The sequence below is a fragment of the Diplotaxodon limnothrissa genome, linkage group LG7, assembly GCF_057381915.1.
Source record: "Diplotaxodon limnothrissa isolate DT_005_m linkage group LG7, D_limnothrissa_male_GT1.1, whole genome shotgun sequence".
Taxonomy (NCBI): domain Eukaryota; kingdom Metazoa; phylum Chordata; class Actinopteri; order Cichliformes; family Cichlidae; genus Diplotaxodon; species Diplotaxodon limnothrissa.
In genome coordinates, this window is record NC_140602.1 from 60,500,156 (window position 1) to 60,525,531 (window position 25,376).

Below are 25,376 nucleotides of genomic sequence, written 5' to 3' on the forward strand. Positions count from 1 at the left end.
TCTCAGATTAATCTGCACTGAACAGTGCAATAACACTCGTATAGTGATAGAGACTACAAGGTTTCAACAAGCAAGTAAAAATCCCACACATACAAAAATAATGCATTTCTAAAAGCAAAGCACATAGCGATTCTTTGGTTGCTCCTAACTGCTTTCAGTGCAAACATTGGTACACAGTTTACTGTATTTAGCTCATGCTAAATGTCAGGAAGTGCATTTGGTGTAAAACTGTGAGATCAGCTGTGAAGGCAGCTGCTGTGGTGATCCCTTATGACAAGAAAACAGTTGAAAGTAGCTTTTATAGTTGTCGTGTTGACAGTATCTTCAAGGGAGTATCCACAGTATTTCCTGTTATTTGGTCCTTTGCATAAAAGTACATTTAGCAAAATACACCACTGTGTTTTGCTTTTTCGCTTCCAATACTCACTAAACTCACCTGTCATCGCTCCTAAAAATACAAGCTGTAAGTTCAAGCTGGAGGTTTTAAAAGCTGCAAAAATCAGTTTTTGGTGTCGGCACAAAAAATGTTTCTTTGTAAAGTTAATTTAAACATCCAGCAAGCACACAGTGACATTAGCATCTATTTAGAATTGTGCCTTTAGAGGACTGTAAACATGGATGAGCATTTAAATCATGGATGTAGACAAGCATGTATTCAAAGTATTGATTCAAGCAGCTTTAAAGGCTAACTTTTCATGGACAATTGTTGGTTTTTGATATTTACTCCATTGAAGATACAGTCGCCAACTATGAATCCCAAACTGCATCTTACCACCAGGTGGCAGCAGTGAGAAGAAGAAGACCCCAGAGAGAAAACCATGAAAAATATTGCCAAGTGTACTGCCCATCTTTAGAATTGCTAGTGGCCTTTCTTAAATATTGATTGTAAATGCTCTATACATTTTCCTTTAAAAAAAAAACCTGCTTTACTGTAGGACAGTCTATTTGTAAAAACACAACAATTTAAAAATAATGTAAAACCTTTAAAAAGCAATTAAAACTGTAAACAGACTATGATGTTACAAGTCCATGGCATATGCTGGATCGATCCAGCCCACTTAAATCCCTGTGTATATGTATCACGATGAAGAGATATCAAATAAAGTGAAATTAAGGCTTCGCTGCGCTCAATTGTAATACCACTTTGAACCACAAGATGGTACAGCGAGTTAGTGTGTCATCCAATTATTCAAGCGAGAGTTAGCTCAACATTCACACTGAATTTGTGTTACTATCTTACTTGCCCACCTATTTTGGTAACTAGAAAAGCACAGGCCATGCTTTAAAAAAAGAAAAACATTAGATTAATCAGGAGTCAAATTGTAAGATAGCAACGCTAAAGATGCTGGTTGGGCTGGACTACTACTCTAAAATTTTCTTATAAAACGCTGCCACCTTGTGGCGAAAGTTCTAATTACATTTTAGAGGGTTTCTGCAAAAAATACCTTTGGCCTTCACCTGCAGCGTAACAGTTACATTCCCTTTGCTGTCTAATAAACTATTTAGCTGCTGTTTCAATTGCACGGATATTATGAAGATGCATTTCAAAGTGTGCACATCACAGAAGCATTGGCTTAATCAGTGAGAAAAGAGCTGCAGATACACTTTGGGATCACACAGGGGCACAGCAGTAAACATCGTGGGCCCCGCTGGAGATCCACTACTTTTCTCCTGCTGGGTTCCACACAACGCTAAAGATGGTGGCCTCCAATGACATCAAGAACCATCTCATCAACCTTGAAACACAGTTAGGACACTTCAGGTTGCAGCTTCTGAGGGGGGAAAAACAAAGAAATTATGTCATATGGATGAAGGAGTGCACCAAAATGCTAGACAATGAAGTCAGTGGAGATGGCGTTAACCTGTTCTTTCAGGGCCTGCATGGATGTGTACTCCATTTGATCCCTCTTCTTCCTGATCCAGTCGGGTTCATCGGGAATCAGGGCTGCCATAATAAACTTGATTAAGATCAGCACGTGCTGCAAAACACACGAAGATAAACATGTCAGGGGTATACACAGAAATGTGTTTGATTAGCTGTTTAGTTCTCTTCTTACCTCCCCAAAAACAGCCAACAGCAGGACGTTCGTGCTGCTCAGGCCGCCCTCGCGACACAGCTCTTGTAACCGTGGCGACAGCAGCAGCAACCAGCAGTTAGAAATAACAGAGACGAAACTCAAGACCTCGAAGGCAACCTGGGACACGAGACAACAACGTGAACTGTTTGCTCATAAACGGGACGAGCGTGACAAAGGTTCTGACCTGCTGACCTGCCACACGCCCATGTTAGCCACAGGAGGGGAGAAGGGCTTGCGGAAGAGGTTGCAGATCTTATAGGCGTCTGATCGGATCTCCGTTATGTTGTTGATGAGCAGCAGCACGGCCGTCAGAGGATACACGCAGGAGAAAAGACTCAAATACCCAAACTGCACCAGGAGCTCTATATATTCTGCAAACAGGCCCTGGGACACCACAGGAAGCTATCACTCTCAGTGTATTATAATCAAACTGTGTTTTATAATGTATTTATTGGCTTTATTCACTGATACTGGCCTGAAAAAATATTTTTAGTTGCTATTGGCCAGATTATATTTTAAATATTTCACCCTATCAGTGCATGCCTAATGTTTTCTATATCCTCACAGGAAAAACAGGCAGGGTTCTCTGGTTCCGGAATTTGTCCTCCTTAGGGTCATCTTCACTCTCTGTCCTGTGGGGGGCGCTGATGAATCTGTCCACCAGGAAAGGTATAACCACCTCTGTCACCTGGTTAACCAGCTGACTCACGATCAACAAAGACGCCAGGCGCTGAAGAAAGTAAAACAAGGAATATAATTCTGCCACCCTTTACTTCTTCCACTTTTCCACTGATTATCTAAAGGAGTTCCCCAGAGCCTCATATTAGGACCACTGCCCTTCTTTCTATATAGAATCATTTTTTTGCAGTTATAGCTTGCTTATCTCTTTCAGTTTATTTACACAGTTAAATGGGTCTGTTTAGCAGACACTGAAATAGCTGTACAGAATATGTAATGTTCAACAGAAAGATTTTATTACAAAACAGGTGGGCGGAGTTAGAAACTCTAAATGAAATCTTTTGGCTTCTACCATAAAATGCGCAAGACGTAGGTTACCTTACGAAGCAGGGGCACATCCTGCTTGAAGAAGGCAATGTGGAAGAGCACGGCAAAATTGTTGAAGAAGGTGAACTGAAGGAAGAAAGGAGAACCTGTCAAAGAGGAATCCCTGTACTTTATAAGATAATGGTTCAAAAGGAGAGGAAAGCAGGAACTAACCACCAAAATCTTGGCTGTCAGATGGTTCTCGAAGGCGGACTCCTCTCTGTGGTTTTCTAGAGGGACGCAGTAAAAGCATTTCATTAAATGTGCAGGATTTCTATCCTAAAAATTGCCAACACACATACGGTTCAAATGAGAAACATCTCCACTGCATTAACAAACTCATGGGTCTGTATTCTCCTTGCAGTTCAGTCTCACTCACCATATTCAGTCAGACTCTGCGCCACGTTCCTGTAAACATTTCCTAGCATGTTTGTGTAAACGATGTGAAGCACTGAGGGTATGTAGAGCAAAGCCTGAGACAGCAGGGAGTTCCAGTCTTTGTGTAGCTGTTTCACCTGGGCCTCCCCCCAGTAGAAACACATCATACCGAGTACCACTAGCCCTGCAGGAGGAGGCGGGACAGGCATTTCATCTTTTACTGCTAAATCTTTGCAGAATCAGAGAAAATAGAGCAAAAAACATTTCTGCACCTACCTAGAAACAGCCCCACAACTGGGACCGACACCAGCACCATGCGCAGGTCTCTCTTCCATTCAGGGAAAAGAGGCTCCACGCGACCTGTAACGGGGTTTACGCCGAGGTCACCGTAGAAATTGGGCCGAGGCTCTGCAAAACGCTCTGCGAGGTTCATGGTCCCCCAGCGGTACGACAACGAGGAGCTCCGGCGTTTCCACAGCTCCATGAACACCGTGGACCAGATCATGCTGAACATCGCCTGAAGCATGTGGCCGCTGATCATCGGTCCTGAGTCATCATCATTAATTATGACCTTCGATCCCGAGACCGAATCCACCATTTCCTTCTTAACCTCACCTGTGATGACAGGAAGAGTTTTGTGTCCTGTCAGTGACATCCATACAGCAGGGCATCTCATGTTTAATAACTGGATTTAATCAGTCTGGAATCACTGGTCTTTGTGGGAGAAGATAGGACTTTAATGAAAAGGTGGGAAAAAGCCAACAACAGTCCTGCTTCAGACTGTTTCCAATTCATATAAGTTCACTTCTTCTTACAGAAAACATTTACTTTGAGCATTAGTTGTATTTTAAGTCAATTCGAGTCACTCCAGTGACAGTGAAGTAACAGGAAGTAACCTCGGGCAGAATCAGGCTCAGGGGGATGAGGGTAGGAACAGAAGACAATTCTGTGTAGGTGTTTTCTTCTTTGAAGCACAGTATTTTATACTGTATATGGTAAAACAGCATATTTCTTACCTGAAAACTACAATTTATGAAAACAACTAATAAAAATCACCATAAAACTTCCACAACTGGTTTCTGAAATAATTCTTAAAAAGTAAACTCTCATCTTGACATGTTTCTATTAAATATTAATACAAACTTCCAACAGAAGAAAGAAATGTAGTAAAAAGGGTCTGCCACTGTGCTTTGTGTTTAATTACTGGCCGTGGGAATTGCATACATAACTGTTTTGTCTGTGTTAGGTTCTCATGGTTGTCTAAGGAGCTTGAAAAGAAAGCAACTGGACTTCTTTAAGTTTCGTGAAGACGTTTCACAGCTCATCTAAGAGGCTTCTTCAGTTCTAAAACCAAATGGTAACATGACAGGGTGATGCACGGTTTCACAGCGACTTCACCCGAAACCGCTGCTGTTAATGACTCATGCCTTTTTTCACACCTTGGCTCCAGTGTCAAGTCACATGATTAATAGGTCAACAAACCTCTTAAGGGACAACGCCCACCTGGGCTTTGACTCTCCACCATTTGATTTTAGAACTGAAGAAACCTCTTTTATAGTAGATAAAGTCCTTTATTTCGGACAGTTTTTCTCTATTACTCAAAAAGAACAAATATATATCATATATTATAAGTGGCCCATTATATAAAGTAATAATTAGAGAATTAGAGAATTTGTAAAAAATGTTTGGAATCATGTATGCTTTTCGTTCCACTTCTCACGTGTACACCACTTTGTATTGGTCTTTCACGTGGAATTCCAATAAAACTGATTCATCTTGTGGCTGTAATGTGACAAAATGTGGGAAAGTTCAAGGGGGCCGAATACTTTTGCAAGCAACTGTATAAGCATGTTGTTTTTGAGTGCCAAATACATCATAAAGGCCATATGTGGATAAATCCACACACCTACCTGAGAAGTATGAGATGGCCAGGCCCAGTATTGCAGGTGTGAGCAAAGACCAGGTGTAGAAATCAAGGAAGCTGAAGTAAAACGCCACAGCGCTTCCAAAATAGTCATTGACTGAATCTAATAAGTTAGACAGAAATATCTGGTGTGAGCACATCCACACAGCCATCGATTATGAATCTTAATACGTTCCAGGAGTGACAAATGCATGTAATGTAAGATTTTTACAGCTATTTGAATGAACAAAACTGCACGCAAGCTTAAAAGCAGTGTGTTGTATTTCCACCCACCAAGTGGCTGAGCCAGCTGATTTCCCGAGTACCAGGCTTCACCGAGGTCCTTCAGTTTTTTTCGGTTGTGGAGGGGAAACGTGTCCACAACAACACCGGCTGAGGAAAGCTTCTGCCCTGCAACATCACTCAGTGTCATCACATCGAATCTCTTCAACCCAGGATGACTTGAAGACTTAAAAATAATCATAATCCCTAAACTGTACATATAAGCACATCTGAGGGAAGCAGTTCAGATCAGCGAGAAACTTTGCCATTCATATGCCAGTCCCACAAACCAAAGAAGAATAACTGCACATAAAGCCGCAGCTAAAAGTAGGTCCTAAGCAAAATGGTAAATGGCCTGCATTTGTATAGCGCTTTTCTAGTCCCTAAGGACCCCAAAGCGCTTCACACTACATTCAGTCATTCACCCATTCACACACTGGCGATGGCAAGCTACATTGTAGCCACAGCTGCCCTGGGGCGCACTGACAGAGGCGAGGCTGCCGGACACTGGCGCCACCAGGCCCTCTGGCCACCACCAGTAGGCAAACATGGGGTTAGTATCTTGCCCAAGGATATTTGGCATGCAGCCAGGAGACGGCCTGGGATCGAACCACCGACCTTCTGATTAGTGGCTGATCTGCTCTACCACCTGAGCTACAGGTGATGTTCATTACAAATAGGGATGGGTACCGGTATCCGTACCGGTAGTAACATAAACGGTAGTAACCAGACCGAAAAGCAGCGCACATGCTTTATTTCGGTGCTTTTTTTTCCTGAGATGTCATACACTTTGAATTCTAGCCAATCTTTTTATGTTTCTGAGGATAGTAGGCGGGCCCAGGTACGTACGTTCTTTTAGAGCAGAGCTACAGATTAAAAATGCCCAAGGTGAAGCGGTCAAAAGTCTGGCTGTACTTCACAGCAAAATATGTAAACTCAGCAGCCTGCAACAAGTGCTTTAAGGTGATACTGTGATACTGTCAAAGGAGGTAACACCTCAAATCCGATGAAACACCTGGCGACGCATAGCGTTTTTTTTTTAAAAGCCAAAAAATGCGCCATATTTGATAGCTTGCTGCGAGACCTCACACCGAGCACATCTACTGCGGGTGGGTTGCCGGTTATCGGACCCTGCCAGTGTAGCAGAAATGATGAGGATGATGATGCAGCAGCAGCCGTTCTTCTCTGCGTGAGTAGCTTAATGTTGTTGGTGTGTAATTTACGTTGAGTAGGCTAACCACGTTATTACATTAATGCATGTAAGGTGAACTAGCAAACATCATCGTAGTTACATGCGGCTGTCTTCTTGTTTAATGGCAGATACTCACTTCACCCTGGCCAAAAAGGCTAAAATGACCAAAGAAAAAGTGGAAAACAGTTAAACATGAGAGGTTTTTGGACAAAGTTTGTGTTTTTTCCATTGTTTAAGCACTGCTTCCAGCCAAGAGTGATACCATATATGCCCCATAGCTGCAGAAAAGGCTAACATTGTTATATTTTTACAAAAAAAACAGCTGAACATGAGAGGTTTTTGGACCAATTTTGTGTTCTCCATTCTTTAAGCACCGGTTTGAGCACCGTTTAAGCACCAACACCGTTTCAAAAGTACCGGTTTGGCACCGGTATCGGATAAAACCTAAACGATACCCATCCCTAATTACAAACTAAACTAATTATTAGACCAGCCACAAATTAAGTCATGAAAGCCTTGAAAATCCATAAACCTTTGTAGGGTTGCAGCTGTATTAGCCCACAGCTTGCCAGGACCGGCAAACGCACCATGATGATAAATGACTTAAGAAAAATTACTAACACACACGTGGATGTTGTTTCTTCACACTGAAAACATGACAAAAGCACAAACCACACTCACAGATGTTGTCTCTTTTTTGCAGCATGCGGCTCTCAGGCAGGCCGGGTATCCTCAGGTCCCTCTGCACCCGCAGTCCATCCAGCTCATACTTCACTATGTACTGTCGCTCCGCCAGCGTGAGAAACACCTCCATGTTATCTGTCACACACATGAACAGAGATGCATTAAACAAACGCACATAGAGATTAATCTTTTTTTTCCTTGACCCCAGAAAGCATTTAAAGGTCAAATAGTGAAGATTTTAATGAAATCCCACATTTATTTTGTACAATACGTGAGTGCACAGTTTAACAAAGTTTTAAAGGTATTATAAAAGATCAATCTAAGCAGATACAGGAGATTTGTGCAAAAGGTCAAGCTCAGATTGTAACATCAGATGACCCTCGCTGTCATGCTAAAACATCCAAAAAATGCATTAGCTGGCCTTTTCACAATAAAGTGTTTTCTAATGGTTCAGTTGGTTCAAGTAGACTGGTGAATGTTTTTCCATTATCATCCTTTGAATCAGCATACTCAAAAATCAGTCGGAATCGCTTCAACGTTTACCCATGATGCTTTTCCTGACTTTCTGTCATCTGTTACAGCTTTGTCAAACTGAGGAACTGAAACTGCTTGCTGAAGTGAAAGAGCTACATCAAGACGCAACAGCAGACAAATGAGGATTATTTTGAGCTGTGCATCATGCAAAGCTACTGTAGTGGAATCCACGAAGAAAAATAAGGAGCTCAAATTGAGCACAGTAGTAAGAAGCTCACTCAACTGTTCGAATGCTCTTTGAACCCACACGAGTAATGAAAGAACACAGACTGGACTTTGTACTGTGAACACCTGCCAGAGTGTTTGTGCAAGTCATTTTATTATTTTTAGGAAGCTACTATTAGAGAGGAAATTCATGCAAAATAAATAATTGTGGATATTCCTAAATCGTTCTTGGATACAGTGCTCTAATAAGTCTCCCTAAGCTCTACAGGGTACTTCCTAATGTCTTGTTTAACCATGTAAAGTGTGCTCCCCCAAAGCTGCTCCACTGCACCTGAATCTTTAAAGTTGTCTCTGTCATTGTAGGAGAAGGCCTCCATGTCCCCGCTGCGGTAAGTCTTACAAAGACCCAACTCTTCAGCGGCTCGTAGTAACGTGCAGCGGGGGGCCGAGACCACGATGATATCACCGCTGGCGTCCTCACCCGGGTGGGCCAGTAATGCAGCACCTGTTCACAGTGAAGCAATGGTTAAACGGGGACAAAGAGCTGAAAAACCTTAAACATCCTTACACTCAGGAATGAGAGAATCAATTCAGTCTAAAACACGTGCAAGTGCTGCGAAGAAGCATCTCCTCCCCATCCTGATAGCTTAATTTTTCCATATTTGTCACATTTACATATTTCAGATCATTAAGATAACCTGAGTCAATAAAAAATGCACTTTTTAAATTATGATTTTATTTATTAATAGAAAAAAAATCTAAAAAATCTATTTTAAAAAAGTAAATCACAAATCATCTGTGATTAACCCCATTTCTTGGAAAGCCGAGTGATATGTTTGTAGCTTGAACCTATTCGCTGGAACGTTGAAGACAATATAATTACACAGCAAGCAAGACACGAAGTAGGCAAAGTTCTTCATGTTTCTCGTGCACGGGAGAGAACCGGACAAACGCCGTTCCTTCGCTTGACCCCAGTTGCTCTCGTCCGCTCCCCCGTAACACTGCTCTTTTATTGAGGTTACATGAATATGCATAGGTTCATTAACATATGACGTCTACATACAAACAAAGAGTACCTTGCCTGTGTGTGTGTGTGTGTGTGTGTGTGTGTGTGTGTGTGTGTGTGTGTGTGTGTGTGTGTGTGTGTGTGTGTGTGTGGGGTCAGAGTGTGACCCCATAAATAACTTCCCTAAACCTGCTGGTCTGGAAGTCCAACAGTTCATCTAAACAAAAGGCACTTGGCCTAAAACAGATAAAGCCACGTTTATCCTGCCATAAAACAATAAGACAAGGTACGACCTCTTCCCATGCTCCCAGGATGTAGGTGTGCATTCCAGTGTGGAATACACACCAAGCCTTTGCAGCCTGCTAAAGATCACACATCCTATCACTACACAATTGATTATACACCTCTAAGCATATATGGTTAAATATTTCTAGGCATAAATGACAATCAACAATACAAAACCTAACATTGAGTACACTTTCGCTAGCCACGCCCAGGCCTGCCAGACCTGTCGAATCAAGAAATAATTTAAATAGAACCTGTCTGACAAAGTGAAGGAGCTAAAAGATCTAAAAAAGCAACGCATCATGCAACGATCTAAATAAATAACTGAAAAACAATGGCACTGGAAAGGGTTACAGCAGGGGTAGGCAACTCCAGGCCTCGAGTGCCAGTGTCCTGGAGGTTTTAGATGTGTCTTTGATCCAACACAGCTGATTTAAAGGGCTAAATGACTACTCAGCATTTCTTGAAGTTCTCCAGAGGCCTGGTAATGAACTAATCATTTGATTCAGGTGTGTTAACCCAGGGTGCAATCTAAAACCTGCAGGACACCGGCACTCGAGGCCTGGAGTTGCCTACCCCTAGGTTACAGAGTCATTTCTAAGGCTTTGGGACTCCAGAGAACCACGGATATAAGAAACGTGGAACAGCGGTGAACCTTCCCAGGATTGACCAGCCAATCAAAATCACTCCAAGAGCACATCAACGACTCACAGGAGGTCACATAAGAGCCCTATACAAATATTTTAAGAACTGCAGGTCTCACTTGAATCAGTTAAGGTCAGAGTTCATGTTTCAACAAGAAGAAAGAGACTTGGCAAAAATTGCATCCATGCTAGTGTTGACCACGAAGAAGACAAAGGCTCGTCTCACATTTGCCAAAAAAAAAAACCTCTTGATGATTCCCAAATATTTTAGGGAAATATTCTGTGGACTGATTAGACAAAAGCAGAACTTTAAGGGGCTTTTTGAAGATTGCTGAAGGAATTTTTGTCCCAATCTGAAAGATTTATCGCAAATGCTGTTGAAGTTCTTGCTGCCAAAGGTGGCACAACCAGTTACTGGGTTTAGAGGGCAGTTCCTTTTTACACAAGGCCACTTTTTTCCTTTAATAAATGAATTTAGAAATTGCACTTTGTACTTACTCAGGCCATCCTTGTCTAATAATAAAACTGGTTTTTCTCGCTGCACCATAAAGCACGAATGTTCATCCTTTCATACAGATTTCCCCAACCTTTCCCAACTTTGTGGTCCCTGCTAGAATTTCAGTAAGGTGTTATGTGGAGATGAGTTTGTCTAGTTTGCATAGCATTGCTTCAACACAAAACACTGCAAAGAGTCGTGGACAGAGCAGTTTTTATCCATTCGTCCAAACATCTTTAGTTGCCATAACAATGATAACAAAGTGAAAGAACATAAATATTATTATCTTAAAGAGTAGTTTCTTTGTGTCTGTGTGTTTATCTGATATGACATGTGGTTTATGGCTGGCATATGCTTTCTGTGCAGCCATGTCAGACATTTTCATAGGAGTCATTTAAATGCATTTATCTGACATGTAGCTTGGAAATGCAAATTCAATCAAATGTTTAAAGAGTAGCAATGTTTCCTGGAAATGATTCTCCTATTACGTTCATTCCTGGCACAAGAGAAATCCTCATAAATGTTTGATCCGCATGCTTTTTCTTTGAAAGCGAGTTTCCAATCGATGCAGAAACTGAAGTGAGCTCTGTGCTGTTGCTGATATCTGAGCCCTCACCTCCATCTTTCTGAGGAGCTCCAATCACCTTGATGAGCCAGCGCTTCGTCTCGGGGCCGACTTTCCCGCCAAGCTTCACCAGAACCAGCGGCTCCACCCGCTCTGAGAAGCAGCAGGGGCAGCTCACTTTGGTCCAGCCGGATCCAGCAGACGGTTTGCTCAGCAACTTTCCTCCTTTTTCATCTTTAGCCTCCAGCTGTTTGGCTGAATCACCGCAGCCCGCAGCTCCACCTTCATCAGCGCCTGCCTTACTCATGATAAGACTGGACACAAATGACAATAAAACGGTATGTTAACTGGTGCTCTTACCCTCAGTGCTAACATCGCCACCTTATTCCCCTTATTTAGTCACACTAGCTTCGTGGCTCAAGGGTCAGCAGTGACAACTGTGACAGACTGTTCACGGTCTCCAGAGGTAAAGAAGACTGATCATGGTGATCGCCACAAAATTAACCGTACCCAGAGGATAAATGCCTAATGACTGTATAACAAAAACCGCCAGCAGGCTAAAGTTTCAGCATGTGCATCCTGTAAAGATCACAAGGCTGTGGTTAGCTATAGACAGCTCACAGACACTGATCCTCAACTTTTCATTTAAGGTCAAAAAGTTATTTTTCAGATTTAATTGGTGACTAAATACACACACAACTAATGACATTTGTATCAACCTCAGCTATACTTGTGTGTTAACACTGTCACTGTGAGCAGACTAGCCTTACTGACCACTCAAAACACTTTAGAGACTACACAAGTCACATTTAACCACACATACATACAGAACTTTATTTACCTCATATTCATGGGCACTTTAGAATTATAATTAACGCCATACATATATCTGGACAGTGGGAGAAAGCCAGAACACACAGTGGAAATTCACGACAGTGGGAAGGAAAAACACCCTTTTAACAGGAAGAAGGGGAGGAAGACAGGACCAAAAGCATACTGTGGAAGAGAACCAGAGATGAATAATAACTAATGATTAAATGCAGAGTGTGTGTGTATACCCATATAATACGTGGAGAAAAAAAAGGTGAGTGAAGAAGAAACACTCAGTGCATCATGGGAAACCCCCAGAAGCCCCAGCAGCCTAGGCTTATTGCAGTGTAACTAAGGGAGGATTCAGAGTCACCTGATCCAGCCCTACAGTGACAAATGCTTCAGGAAATCATTCCTACCATTCACTTTAAAACTGAATCATAACTCTTGTTTCTGTGACAGGTGAACATACCTGTGAGACATGAGACTGCACACAAATATCATCCTGCAGCTGTAGCACATTAGTTCCCTCCTGTGATCAATAAAGTATCTAACTAAACATATACTTCAAAAGTAGCATAAATAAAGTTAAATGCAGCGTTTTTTATAATGCAGGACAAGATGGAGGCGTGTTATTTATCATATTAAGTGACTCCACTGAGACCTTTTACAACGCATTATTTACACCATGAGTACAATAATATAACAGCTTATTTATTGCTAGCGTATGTTTATGCATCAGCTATTACATTATGGTAACTACCAGGCAAGCAAGGGAGGTTTTAGATTTGCATGTGAGGCTCACCACGTCATTTTGCAGACATCTGCATGCTTTGGCTGTCATTTCAGTTACTTGGTGAACTCTTAAAATACGAACTTCCTACAAATGCTGCAGTTTCTTGGGTGGAAGCTGTGGTTATATCAGCTCTAACAACGTTTAAAGAAAAAAAGCTTCCTCTATTTTCACTGTATCTGCACTTGAACACACACTGACCAAGAGATACGCTTAGTGAGGACGTAACTGAAAGCAGTAGAGCACTTCCTGTGACTGAGTTATGTTTGTGCAGGCGGGGAAAGTGACAGAGAAGCATTCAGCGGTAAAACAGAGGATGAGTCAGGAAAATACAGCACCTGGCAGAGCGGGGATGATGAGGTTCTGGTCTCCAGTCCTAAAGCAGTAGCCCCTCCAAACTCCTGTTTCAGCACACACACAAACACACACACACAACAGTGGACATGAAGGCAACAACTGATGAGCTGTTGTGAAAAAGAGCAGCACACTCTCAGCCTTGCACACACTTACCCAGCCTCAGCTTCAGGTTCCTTCCAGCTTCCTGTCTATTAATTTTTAGGTGTGTGTGTCTGAATCTATTGCAGGAATGCGGAGAAACTTCCCAGAGGCCACAGGGTGTGGAGGGTTGTTTGGTTTCTATTCAGGCTCCTCCCTCCTGTCTGCTCACTGTTACACTGCTGCAGCCGCACCCCAGGGTCCTACTGCACCTCTGCTGCTGTGTTAAAAACAGACAAACCTACAGATGTTCAGACGGTTTGGGGGTTGAAGCTAACCTATAGCGCTGGCTTTGAATATTCCAAAGAATAAAGTCTTGAAAAAGAAATGCGTGAGTAAATCTGTGAAAACACAGAAACAGGATCTTATGCAACAGAAACACGAGGCACACAGAAGTGTACACAGTAGGCTGCTGACACAAAGATTTTGTTGTTGTCCTCCTACAACACCAGAACCATAACATTGAAGACACAGAGCATGCGTGGGTAAGGTTTTAATGCAAATTTGGAGCCAATCAGATTCTCTCAACCTGGATCAGTCAATTCAATTCAGTATAGCGCCAAATCACAACAGCAGTCACCTCCAGGTGCTTTATATTGCAAGGTAAAGACCCTGCAATGATACAGAGAACCCCAACAATCACTTTAGCATTGGGGTAAGTGGGAAGGAAAAAGTCCTTTTTAACAGGAAGAAACCTCCCAGAATCAGGCTCAGGGAGGGCGAGCCACCTGCTGCCACTTGTGGGCGAGGGGAGGGAGACAGGTTAAAAGACTCTGTGGAAGGAAAACCAGAGATTAAGTGATCTAAGTTGGCAAACCAGCCTTTAGTCAAGACCCCAGATCAATGAGGTGAAAGTGAAAGTCTAACTAAGGAAACATTAAGACTGAAGGCTTCATTTTGAGGTCAAAAGCTACTCTCTCATCCTTCAAATGGAAATTGTATTCTGTGAAATATTGTGATTGCAGCGGTGGACTGGGGCTACCTGCATTTTACTAATGGTGTTCTTGTAAAACAGGGAAGAGATTATCAGCAGATTAATCGGTAACCAATAGCTACAGAGTAGCAAAGATTAGTTAAAATGATCTCCACTGATCAAACAAACAATAAAAAGCTGCTTACGCACAACGATGCTACTCGAATTAGATTGTTATTAGGTTATAACATGGTGCAAACAGTCCGTAAGTGTTAATAATTATGGCTTATATTGGCGTGACTGTCCCTGTGACAGATGGGCAACCTGTTTAGAGTGTACATGTTCCTGAGAGCCTCAGTGCACAGGACACAACCATGAACTGTGAGCTGCTGTCGAGTATCTGTTTTCTTTCATAAAACACCTTTTTAAAAAAAAAAAAAAAAATTAGGGCAGAAATAACCCTGCACACCCTGCTTCTTGTGTTCAAATTAATCCACACATGCAGTGAATACACGGTCATTTTATTAGGTACACACTGACAGTATTAGATTGGATGCCTTTTTCTTCAGTCTTCCTGGTATATAACAACTAAGGCATGATGATCACACGGTCGCTGCAGATTTGTTGGTTTCACACCCCTAATGTGAACCTCCTGTTCCACCATGTCTTTAAGGTGCTCTGTTTGATTGATGTATGTTGACTGTCGAGGCCATTTGAGTGCAGTGAACTGCTTATCGTGTTCAGAAAAGTAGTTGCTTAATGATTAAACTAGATGATTAAATAATTTATAGGAAGTTGTTTGGCCCCAAAGTGTACCAAAAAAACATTACTACACCACCACCCTAAAACTTTAAGACAGAAAGGATCCGTTTTTTCATGTTGTTAACGCCACATTCTGTCCGAATTTGTGTCTGAAAGTGTTGCAATAGAAATCGTGACTCATCACACAGCGCAAAGTTTTTTCACCCTTTTGGTGTACAGCTTTTGTGAGCCTCTGAATTACAACCACAGTTTCCTGTTCACAGCTGACCGGAGGAACAGAAAGACTGCGTGCTGTTCTGCTTCAGGGCTTGATGTGTTGTGCATTCGGAGATGCTCGCCTGCAAACCTTGGCTGTAAGGACTTTGAGTTACTTTTGCTTTTCTTTTAGCTCAAAGGGATCCAGATATTTTACTGTGACCGCTGACATGAACAACCACGTCACATTGAAAGTCTTTTGAACCCCCCCAAAACATCTCTACATTCAGAGGCAAAAGCAACACCTCAGTTTTTAAAATATAAGATTAAAAGATTCAAATACTCCACCCTTCATCTCTTACAATGTAATTTAAAGTCATCATCCATCATCACGCATCACGGTTGCAGAATGGAAGCCACCACAATCAGCGAATAAAAATAAAAAACTGGACAGGCCAACATCAGAAATATACAGATATTTATTTACAAATACCTTTGCATTTGCATGGACTTAAAAATTCCAAAACAAAAGTTAAGACATGAAAGTAAACAAATTTAGGAATTTTTCTTTTTGCTGCAAAATTTAGCACAAGAGAAAAATTTCACAAGTTAGAATCATATTTGCTGTTTTTCCATTCTTACCATATAAATATACATAAATAAGATCTGTTTTTTTTTTTTTTAAATTTAACTCCAACAAGTGAAATCATTTCACTTTGCCTAGCAGCCGGCACAATCATGTCTTATCATTATTATTAGAACCATCAGCATAACAGACATTAAAAACATTCTTTAGGTTCTTTTTGATGAGTTAATGCTTTCTGCACAAAGTCTTGAACATTCATAATCATCATAATCACAGCTAAAGATCAACAGATATTTGTAGACAATGACACATTTTGGTGCTAAATCATTTAATAAATCCACTCATCTCGTCATAGTGGAAACATTTTGGGGTCCCTCAGCCCTCTTTAGGTTTACACTTCACTGTTATTGCTGCAGAGAATTTGTATAAAAATAAATGAAACAATTATTTATTTATTTTTAAAAAAAGAGGAGTATAAATGGTGTTAAGGTTCTGCATTACAAATCTTCTTGAATGGTTAAAACTCAGATGGATTAGATTACATACAGCTGTATGTACACTTTTATAAGTGGAAGTATTTATTCAAGCTAGAAAAGTAGATAAAAAATAAATTTCCTGCAGCAGCAGTATGTTCTTACTGTTCTTCAGTTATTCATGTAAAGAGTGCGAATTAAGTTTGTTCTACTTCACTTATCGGCGTTGTCGGGCATTTTTCAGGAGACATTTTGCGGATCCACCAGTCAGTGTCAAGACTTCCTGCTGTAAAGTCAGATTTGTTGATTTATCGTCATCCTAGGGAGGGTCTGCAGGGCCAAAATAAACCACCGACTTTAAAGTCGTCCTATTATGCTTTTCCTAATTTTCTGTAATATTTGTGCCGTTACAGAGGTTCGTACCCATGTGCAAGTGATCCATGAGACAGAAGCTCAGGCTTCAAACTACCCTAAACATTCAAGTTTCAGATAGCTTTCCTTTACTCCTGGCTCTGTATGATGTCATAGAGAGCAGATATCCCTTATATATATTCAACTAAGGAACACAGCTCTGAGAGGCATCCAATCAGAAGAAAGTTGGCTTTAAGAGGAGGGGATAAGAGAGCTAAGATGGTTTGTTAGTATAATGTAAATAAGCATTAGTTTGACGTGTGAGTCATGCCAAGCTACACTTGAAACATGGTGTTAGAAGTTGCATTATAGGTCCCCTTTAAAAGGAAGTAATCTCTATGTCAAGATTACTTTTAGAAAATAACACTTCCAAAAATCTGTGACCTTTGACCCCAAGATCCCCACAGCAGGAAATCAGACAGCCTGGCTTCATGCCTTCAGATTTGTCCCCCGTCACCCTGACAACCACACTCACTCTCTAACATATAGTCAACCTGACAAAATGAAGACTGTGCGATTAAAGAATCTCCTCTACTGTACAAAGCTTCATACAAAATATTATTTTTACATCTTTGTTGAATTATTAATGAGGAAAAAAATAAAAAGATGGAAATATTACAGACTTGCAAAAATATATCTCCACAGGGGTTTCAGACATTCTGAACTCTGCTTTTACATCACATTAACAGTACATGGAATTAGCCTCCTACAGTATAAACTCACTCCTGCAGATTTGGTGATAATAAGTTAAACGTATCTCAGCAAAAACAAATGTGAAACTGAAGGTTTTCCAGGCACGGCTGCTTCTTAAATCAAGCGAACCCAAATGTGGTGGAGGGAACTTTTGTGATTTGTTAGCAGCGCAACAGTTTATAGCAGCGTAGCAGAGAAAAGTGACAGTGACGAGGAATATGTAAGCTGTAGATGATGCGAAGGCGGGAAGAAGCCTTTTTCCTCAGTAGATTAAATAGTTAGCGTACTCTCTCTCAATCTCTGTCACACTTTCTCTCTCACATGCACTCTTTCTAATCATCTCTCACCCCCTCCGCTCCACCCGTCTTCAACATTCACCTACCATCTATCACTTCCTGTTACCTCTTGAACAGTGTGCGTTTGTGAGCTGTGTGAGCATTGTGCTGTCAGATTAGTAATTTTAATCACAGTTGTCCCCCTGTATGATTTTAGACTAAAAGATTAAATCTAATTCAAATTGACCACATGCATCACAAAAGAGATTTTTCTCTCCACGGCCCCCTCCCAGCTGTATGCGGCGACATTCTGAGTGGTGATCAGGTGATAGGTTGGTGTTGGTAAAGCACAGGGGGCAGATTTCTTAAATGAAAACAGAAGAAGAAGTAGTAGAAGGAAAAAATGGCACTGAAAGCCCTCACATCTTAGTGGAAATGATCACAGTGAGTAAATAGTGCAGGCAGGTTGACACACACCCAGGTGACTGAGCTTAAGGTAATATTGTGGTGCTGGTTAATGTGTTACACAGAGTATTAATGGACTGGATGCAGTGGCCCTGAAGTTCCTCCTAGTCTGTGGAAGTTATATGGCTGCAGAGATGTAAATAAGGAGTTGGGATGGTTGGAGAAGGCAGGCTGGGGGCTAAAAGAGGGTGGTTGACAAGTCCTGTGGCCCTTCGGGGGAGCCGTTTCCATGTCAGAATTTTTCATCAGGGATGGTTGTGTTGAAGGGGTGGTCCCAGAATGTGGTGGTGATCCCGAAACCTGGTGAGAAAAATAAAGATCCCCATCAGAAAAAGAAAGAAAAAACAAAACCATATTTCTTCTAAGGCCGTTAGCAAATGTAATCCTCACCTGATCTCTGGTGCTCGAAGTGGTGTTTGACGTGGTAGGCCTTCAGGCTGTACAGATATGAGCCTTTCTTCGGAGAGCCATAGTGAAGGTAGTAGTGGATCATATCGTATACGACGTAGCCGCCCAGCCCACCGACAAACACGCATACTCCGAGGATGTCTGGGAGCACGCAATGGATGGACATGTAGAAGACCGCCACTACTAAGGAGGCGAGGCCGGGAGGGAAGACCAGCCGAGAGCCGTCAAACGGAGACTGGAGAGAGAAAATAAATAAAGATTTATGTACAGTGGCCATTTTATGTCCTTTTTCCCCCCCGCAACAAAAAGCCATCACAGGTATTCATCAGACAGTAATTCAAAAATGATCAGCAAGTGGCGATATCTTTCACAGCATTTTCCTCAGCCTCTCCCAACAACTTGTTGCTGCCGTCAAACTCAGATTAGAGTCTGAATATTACAATATTTTTCTAATGTTTGTTTTTGTGAATAAAATATGGATTAGTAAGATTTGAAAAATCATTGTATTGTGTTTTTTTATTTACAGCTTATAGATAGTCCCAGAATCTTTGGAATCGGGGGGTTTGTGAGATTTTGTAGTGCGACTTTTATAGCTTCTACAGGAAAAACATCACATTTCCTAATTACACCGACTATCAGTTATAAGGTTTTACATAGAAGAAGCTAATAAAAAAATACTCTAATTTTACAACCTAGTAAAACAGAAACTGAGATGAACAGCATTTTTCCCCACACACTGCTTCTGCATTGTTTATTTTAACTCTTTATTAAGCTAAGCTAAATCAGTTTCCCCCTGTGGCTTAAACTATACTGTGGTTAATGTTACAATAATTTAACTTACAATATTTGCACATCCGTAACTACTTATACTTGATATGTATTCAGTTCATAAAAGTATTTGGAAACAGGACGACGTTTGCGGCCCCCCTCCTCCCTGCAATATAAGATTACCACCTCAGCTGGTGCCATAAAGGATGATTTTAAACAAAAACAAATATTGCTTTGATGACTCACAGCTGTGACCTCAGCAGTGGTTGTTCATACCTTATGGTGCTGTCCATGCAGGAGGAAGTGTAGCGTGATGAGGTAGTAGTTATGAGCTGGTGGATTCATGTGAAAGACGAAGCGATGGATGCAGTACTCGATGAATGACCACAAGAACCAGCCCATCATAAAGAGGACAGGGAAAAAGTACTTGTGGATAGGGATAGAGAAGCCTGGGAACACACACATGCTCGGCTATAGATGGCTCAAACAGAAATGTGGACACACAAATGAAAATGAAAACACAAGTGACTGTGGCACAAACACAGGTGTGTGTGAGTTACCTGAAGTGAGGGCTAGCCTGGTGGTGCCCTGTGCCAGGGTGGTATAGCAGTGCCAGCTCAGATAAAACACAATAGGGAGCCACACAATAGGTACCCAATACCTGAAAGCAAGAGAGTGTAAGCATTAGTTCACGCTCTCACTCTGTTACTAGAGGACAGTGTATTTAGTTTACGATGTGGGCCATTAATCTGAACTGGGCCAGAATGGTGAACGACATGAGGTAAAGTTACAGGAAACGTTCTCAGTCCAGACTTTCCAGTAATTATAAAAAACATTTTGTTGTACTACGTTGTTTTATTTCCCCTTCTGGTATAGAAAGGGATTTCTGTAGTAGATAATAAAATAATAATAATAATAATAATAAATAAAAAAGAAACAAAAATAAACAGGAACTTTATCATTTAATTGTTAATCTATTACTTAATTACTTTGGTGTAGTATGAATATGGGGTCCTTCATCAATAGGAAAAAGTTGTAAATCTTTTAAAAATACAAAATCTATGCACTTCTTCATATTTCACAAAGTTGTCAAGCTGGCCCGACTGGAGCCTTTGCTGGGCCATTTCTGGCCCCTGGGCATTATTTTTGACACCCCTGGTGTATGGCTTTGTCCACGATGCATCAAAACAGGAAAAAGAGAGAGCAGGACGTGACCACAGGTGTGACACTGGTTAAATCGGAAATGACTGGAACCTCAGGTGAAGGTGGGTTGCAAAGTAGCTTGCAGAGGTAGGCTGAACAAGCATAAAATTGCATACATTTATAAAATTGCACTTTTCATTATAATTCAATCTTTGATCACGCCACTGAAGCAGATGTGTTTGCTTATCCTTTGGCAATCACAGAACTGCCGACAGAATTTTCAAGGTGGGAAATATTCTTTACATCAGAGCCCTCATCGTGTGGCCATTACACACAATGATTTGCGGAAACCATTGCATAAATGTTTCCATTTACTTTCCCTCAGTAATTGCTTGGCCTCCAGTAATACTGAGGAAACTTGGAGTTATTTTATTTGTTTATTTTTTTTAAACCAGGATGTATCCTTCAAAGACCACAACAAACAAGTATGCAGGACACTTTTCTTGTATTTGTGCAATACCTGCAAACACAGAAACATCCTGTCTCAGAGTAATACTGAAAAACTAGTTCGTGATTTATTAGTTCTAGGCTGGACCATTGTACCTGTATACTAGAGCACTTCACATTCGGACTGCGGGCTTATGTCTGGTTCCTACAGTATTTAGAAGTAGAATGGGAGGCAGAGCCCAGAGCTTTCAGGCCTGTCTTCCATGGAACCAGCTCCCAGTTTGAATTTAGGAGACAGACACCCTCTATACTTTAAAATCAGGCTTTGATAAAGCATAATTAGGGTTGGATCAGGTGAACCTGAATTCTCTCTTAGTTATGCTGCAATGGGTCCAAGCTTCTCTTTTCACTCCCTGTATGTTTATAAACTGCTAGTGTATTAGTCATTAGGAATTATTAATCTCTAGCTCTCTTCAGCAGTGTCTCTTTTGTCCTGTCTCCGGTCCCTCACCTCCAGCTGGTTGATATATAAATATAAACTTAATAAATAACAGTAAAATTCTGTGAAAATGTTGCACGAGTGATTGCCAAGCCTGCAAAACTGAATGTATGTTCTTATCTGATAAATGGCTAATTTTTCTTCAAGCTTCCTTTCTTACCAAGAAGTTTTAGTGATGGCCTCCATGATGGGGTTTCCAAACAGTCTGATAGGTCTGTCAACTGGTTGGTGTACCCACGCATCATATTTCTCTCTGAGGTGGCCCACCTGCCATGCCAGGGGCTTCCGCCAGTCCACCAAATCCTGCAGAAGTACAACGAAATGAAATGAGTAAAACCCGTTCTCTATACACGAGGAGGGGGGGGGAAAAAAAATCCAAAAAGTAAAACAAAACTTCTCCAGCAGGTGGCAGCATAGAGGTAAAAACTATACTGCTCCAAGGACTGGTCAGACCAGGAAGTGTTGCATGTGAAATTTGCTTGTTGCGTGCGTGTGCATTTGCAGGTTTACTTAAGTCTAAGTGAAAGCTTTTACAAGCTTTTCACAAGTTCCCTGTGTTTACAGCCACACAGGAAATGGGCTGCCATGGTGTGTGATGCGAAGACTGTCAGGTTTCACACTATAACATTTGGAAATATCAGGTGGAATCATTCTGGTAAGGAAACAGGGTGGGAAGGAGTCCTGAGTCAGAACTTGACCTTATGGCCCCACTGGTGTGAGTTGAGAAGAGTGAAAGAGAAGCAGCAAGTCCACTCTTTAATCTTAATTTTCCTCTTAACCCTGACACTTTCCTGTGATTAGTCACAAAATGATGCTTAGTGACCATGTGATGATGACTGTGTGTGTGAGAGACACCCCTATCATGACATCAGGCACAATCACCGGACCTTTACTGTTCCGTGTGCGGCAATTAATCATGTGTTGGCTGTTTACTGCAGCAGACTGTTTAGCTACCGGACACATATCACATTGTTTTAATGGAGCTAGCGACCCTGAAGAAGCGCTGCGCTGGAACACTACCATCTCTGTTCTTTATTACCCCTGCTCATTCAAGGCATAAATACAGCTGTGAACTGCAAAAAAAAATAAAAATACTTTAAGCTATCCACAGATTAGCTGCTGATACGACTACAAAGTTCAACTTTAAATAAGGGGGGAGCCAAAAAACAAAGCAAAACCAGAGATGCTGCATCTTCTGTCTCACATGCTCTCCGTTTCTTGGCATCAACTGTAAATTACTCGAAAAGCAAACGTCTAACTTGATTTAATCCCGAGGGTGAGGTTCTGGTAAGCTCACTTGCAGTCATCCCCACACTTCTCTGCATATCTATCTTTATTTTATTTTTTGATTTGTATGCTTAAGTCCCAACTAACACTGGCATCACCCGAGGCAGTTTAACTCATTGAGAAAGCTCACATCCATTCAATTGTATGCATCTCTGGTATACTATATACACAAGCACACCTTCGGGTTTGGATTTATTAAAATCAGCGTGTTGTTTTATTTATTTTGGGGGAAATTAGTTGGTAGAATTGCATCAGAGCTGTGAACACACCAGGCACAAGTATCTGTCAACACGTTGACGTTACATGTTTACATAATCTGCCCATATGCAGATCGACTTATGAACACCTGCCAAGCGAATGAAAATCTGCCTTTTCTGCTACTTCTCACTGCAGTAATTGACATACAAAACACATTTTACAGTCGTCTCTCACACATGAATAATGAAACAATGCCAGTAGAAAATAGAAGCTTCTCTTTGCCATAACAAAGTTTGGTTATTGCTTTAACCAAAACCATATCGATGAAAAATACATAATAAATGTGCACAATAAAGTAAAGAAATGTTAAAGTCAAAAACCTTTAAAACAGAAAATGTGATTGCAGACAAACTCTTAGAGATACAAAGAGAAAGTTTAATTTTTACAACACCGTCTTGTATATAACAAGAAAAAGAAAGAAGTGAAATTGTGTTTGTCACATGCTGCAAGGAGCTTCCCACAAACAAGTGATTTCACACAAAAAGAAAAAAAAAAAAAAAGCTGGAAGATCACATTAAATTCCACTGTTGTCATATTGAAGTGGAACCAATGACAGTAGAAAACATTGCATTTTATACTTGTACAGTCACTGAGTGTAACCTACTGATGGATATACTGGGATGACTTAAAAAAAAAAAAAAAAAAAAAAAAAAAAGGACAATCCAGCTAGCATTTGCTGGTTATATAAAGCCCCAAGCTCAACATTTACTCTAAATATCAAGAAGTCTGAAAATTAACAGTGGTGCTACGCTTGCATAAGAAAAGATACAGAAACCGGTTTCTGTGTTTAATAACAGGTGAACAAAGCCAAGCCAAGTGTGAAGACATGCTTCAGATTCCTGGTGTTACGCAGCTTGCAAATGTGGACGGACTGATTTAGCTTGAGTAAAGGTGAGTATCGAACAACCAGGACATTAAAGCGGCTACGATCCAGCTTAACCAGTTTGAAAACAAAAAGCGGGCCTTTTTCTTTTTTTTAAATGAGGAAGGCTAGCACATGACAAGTGTGCTGGTGATAATAACAACATTTTGCATAGCGCAGAAACTGCATGAGTGTTGCACATGGGTACAGTTACCCATGTTTGAGATGTGTGAAGGGAGTGTCCGAGCATCAGGATTCAAGTTACTGGAAGAAGCAAACCCTCAGAATGAAGGGCTTAAACTGACAGATCCCTGTGTCACAAAAACACTGGTGTTTGAAACCGGCCTTGCAAAACTTAAGTGTGTGAAGTCAAGAGTCATGGGTCTCGTTCAATAAAGCGTTGCCTGGCAGCAGAGAGAGCGAGACAGACTGGTTGAATCTGTCATTGTGGTGCTGAGCCTGTTAAAGTGGAAAAACACGTGTCAAACTGCACCATCACATGAGCATAGTTTAAATGAATGTCTGACTGTGTGTGCTTGAAGGTAGATTTCAGCACGCAGGGACAAATTCTTCTAGTATGAACATATAAAAAACACCTGCACCATTTTGAGTCTAGACTTTCAGCACTGGCTTAGATTTAGGAGTTCAGCAATGCTGCTTTGTCTTCTGTTTTGTACATGCTTGTGTCTGGCAGTGTGGGAAATCATGCAATCTGCAAACAGATGAAGCAGGGTGAATAACCAGATGGCTGTTCACCTACCCCGTCACGGGTAAGCAAATACACTTGTTAGGTCATCCTCCACCTTTTGTTTCCAGTGTCTGATCGATTGCTGCATAATTTCAGCAAAAGCACACATTGACTCAAAAAAAGATGCAGAAAAGACGCACTCTTCATTTGATCGCATATTAGCCCCGTCTCAAAACACGCACACACCTTATCGAGGTCCACAGAGCTGCAGAGGCTGTATGGGTCGCGCTCATCCTCGTCTTTCGCCTCTGTCGTCTGCTGTGCCCTTTCTCCTTCGGTCTGTTTATTGGCTTTATTTCTCGCTCTCAGAGTCTGAGAAAAAAAAAAGAAGAAAAGAAAAAAGGATGCCATTAGCAAGTATAATTTATTATTAAAATGGCCTAAGCCAACCACAGATGGAGAAAGACAGATACACATATTTATAGTGCGTGGCTTATGCAAAACAGGTAGACAGCTGCACAATATAGTACCTATTACATAGGCTATGTCTCATTAAAGATATATAAATAGAACAGGAGTCAGTCTTTTTGACAATTATGGCCCATCTGCCCTTTGCCCTTTTACCTCAGCCCCATAAACCGGGTTTTAATGGTTACAGTCACGTGTGACATATACCATAATGCTTTCAACCTTCAAATCGTTTTGTATCGCTGGACATCTCCAACAAAGGATCATGCTATCACATATTGGAACACTGACAGTCAGTCATTACTTTGGTTTGATGTTTAGTTTGTGTTCTGCTACACAGAAGGAAATGCAGATATAAATGTAATACAATACGCAATACAAATGACTCAAACATATGTTTACATAATTCTTATTTAAAAAG

General features: G+C 41.1%; 2 protein-coding genes across 2 annotated transcripts in view; both read right to left on the bottom strand.

Moving 5' to 3' along the window:
* Positions 1–1,028: 1,028 nt before the first annotated feature.
* Positions 1,029–13,471, bottom strand: ano10b (anoctamin 10b). Its single transcript, XM_085358584.1, has 16 exons — positions 13,370–13,471; positions 13,198–13,260; positions 11,308–11,570; positions 8,592–8,765; positions 7,559–7,696; positions 5,698–5,814; positions 5,411–5,527; positions 3,777–4,115; positions 3,502–3,684; positions 3,297–3,352; positions 3,135–3,209; positions 2,644–2,808; positions 2,271–2,462; positions 2,058–2,195; positions 1,863–1,979; positions 1,029–1,772 (listed from the first exon to the last, which is right to left on the bottom strand). The coding sequence occupies exons 3-16, from the start codon at positions 11,561–11,563 to the stop codon at positions 1,749–1,751; spliced, it is 2,091 nt and encodes a 696-aa protein (XP_085214710.1). The 5' UTR covers positions 11,564–11,570; positions 13,198–13,260; positions 13,370–13,471; the 3' UTR covers positions 1,029–1,748.
* A 2,435-nt stretch (positions 13,472–15,906) lies between these two features.
* The window catches only part of fa2h (fatty acid 2-hydroxylase), a 42,302-nt gene continuing 32,832 nt past the window's right edge, over positions 15,907–25,376 (bottom strand). Inside the window, exons 2-7 of the mRNA XM_085358585.1 lie at positions 24,734–24,859; positions 21,553–21,695; positions 19,864–19,964; positions 19,580–19,752; positions 18,518–18,770; positions 15,907–18,427 (exon numbers count right to left, since the gene is read on the bottom strand). Coding sequence (XP_085214711.1) covers positions 18,360–18,427; positions 18,518–18,770; positions 19,580–19,752; positions 19,864–19,964; positions 21,553–21,695; positions 24,734–24,859 — 864 coding nt within the window. The 3' untranslated portion in view covers positions 15,907–18,359. The remainder of the gene's footprint in view (positions 18,428–18,517; positions 18,771–19,579; positions 19,753–19,863; positions 19,965–21,552; positions 21,696–24,733; positions 24,860–25,376) is intronic.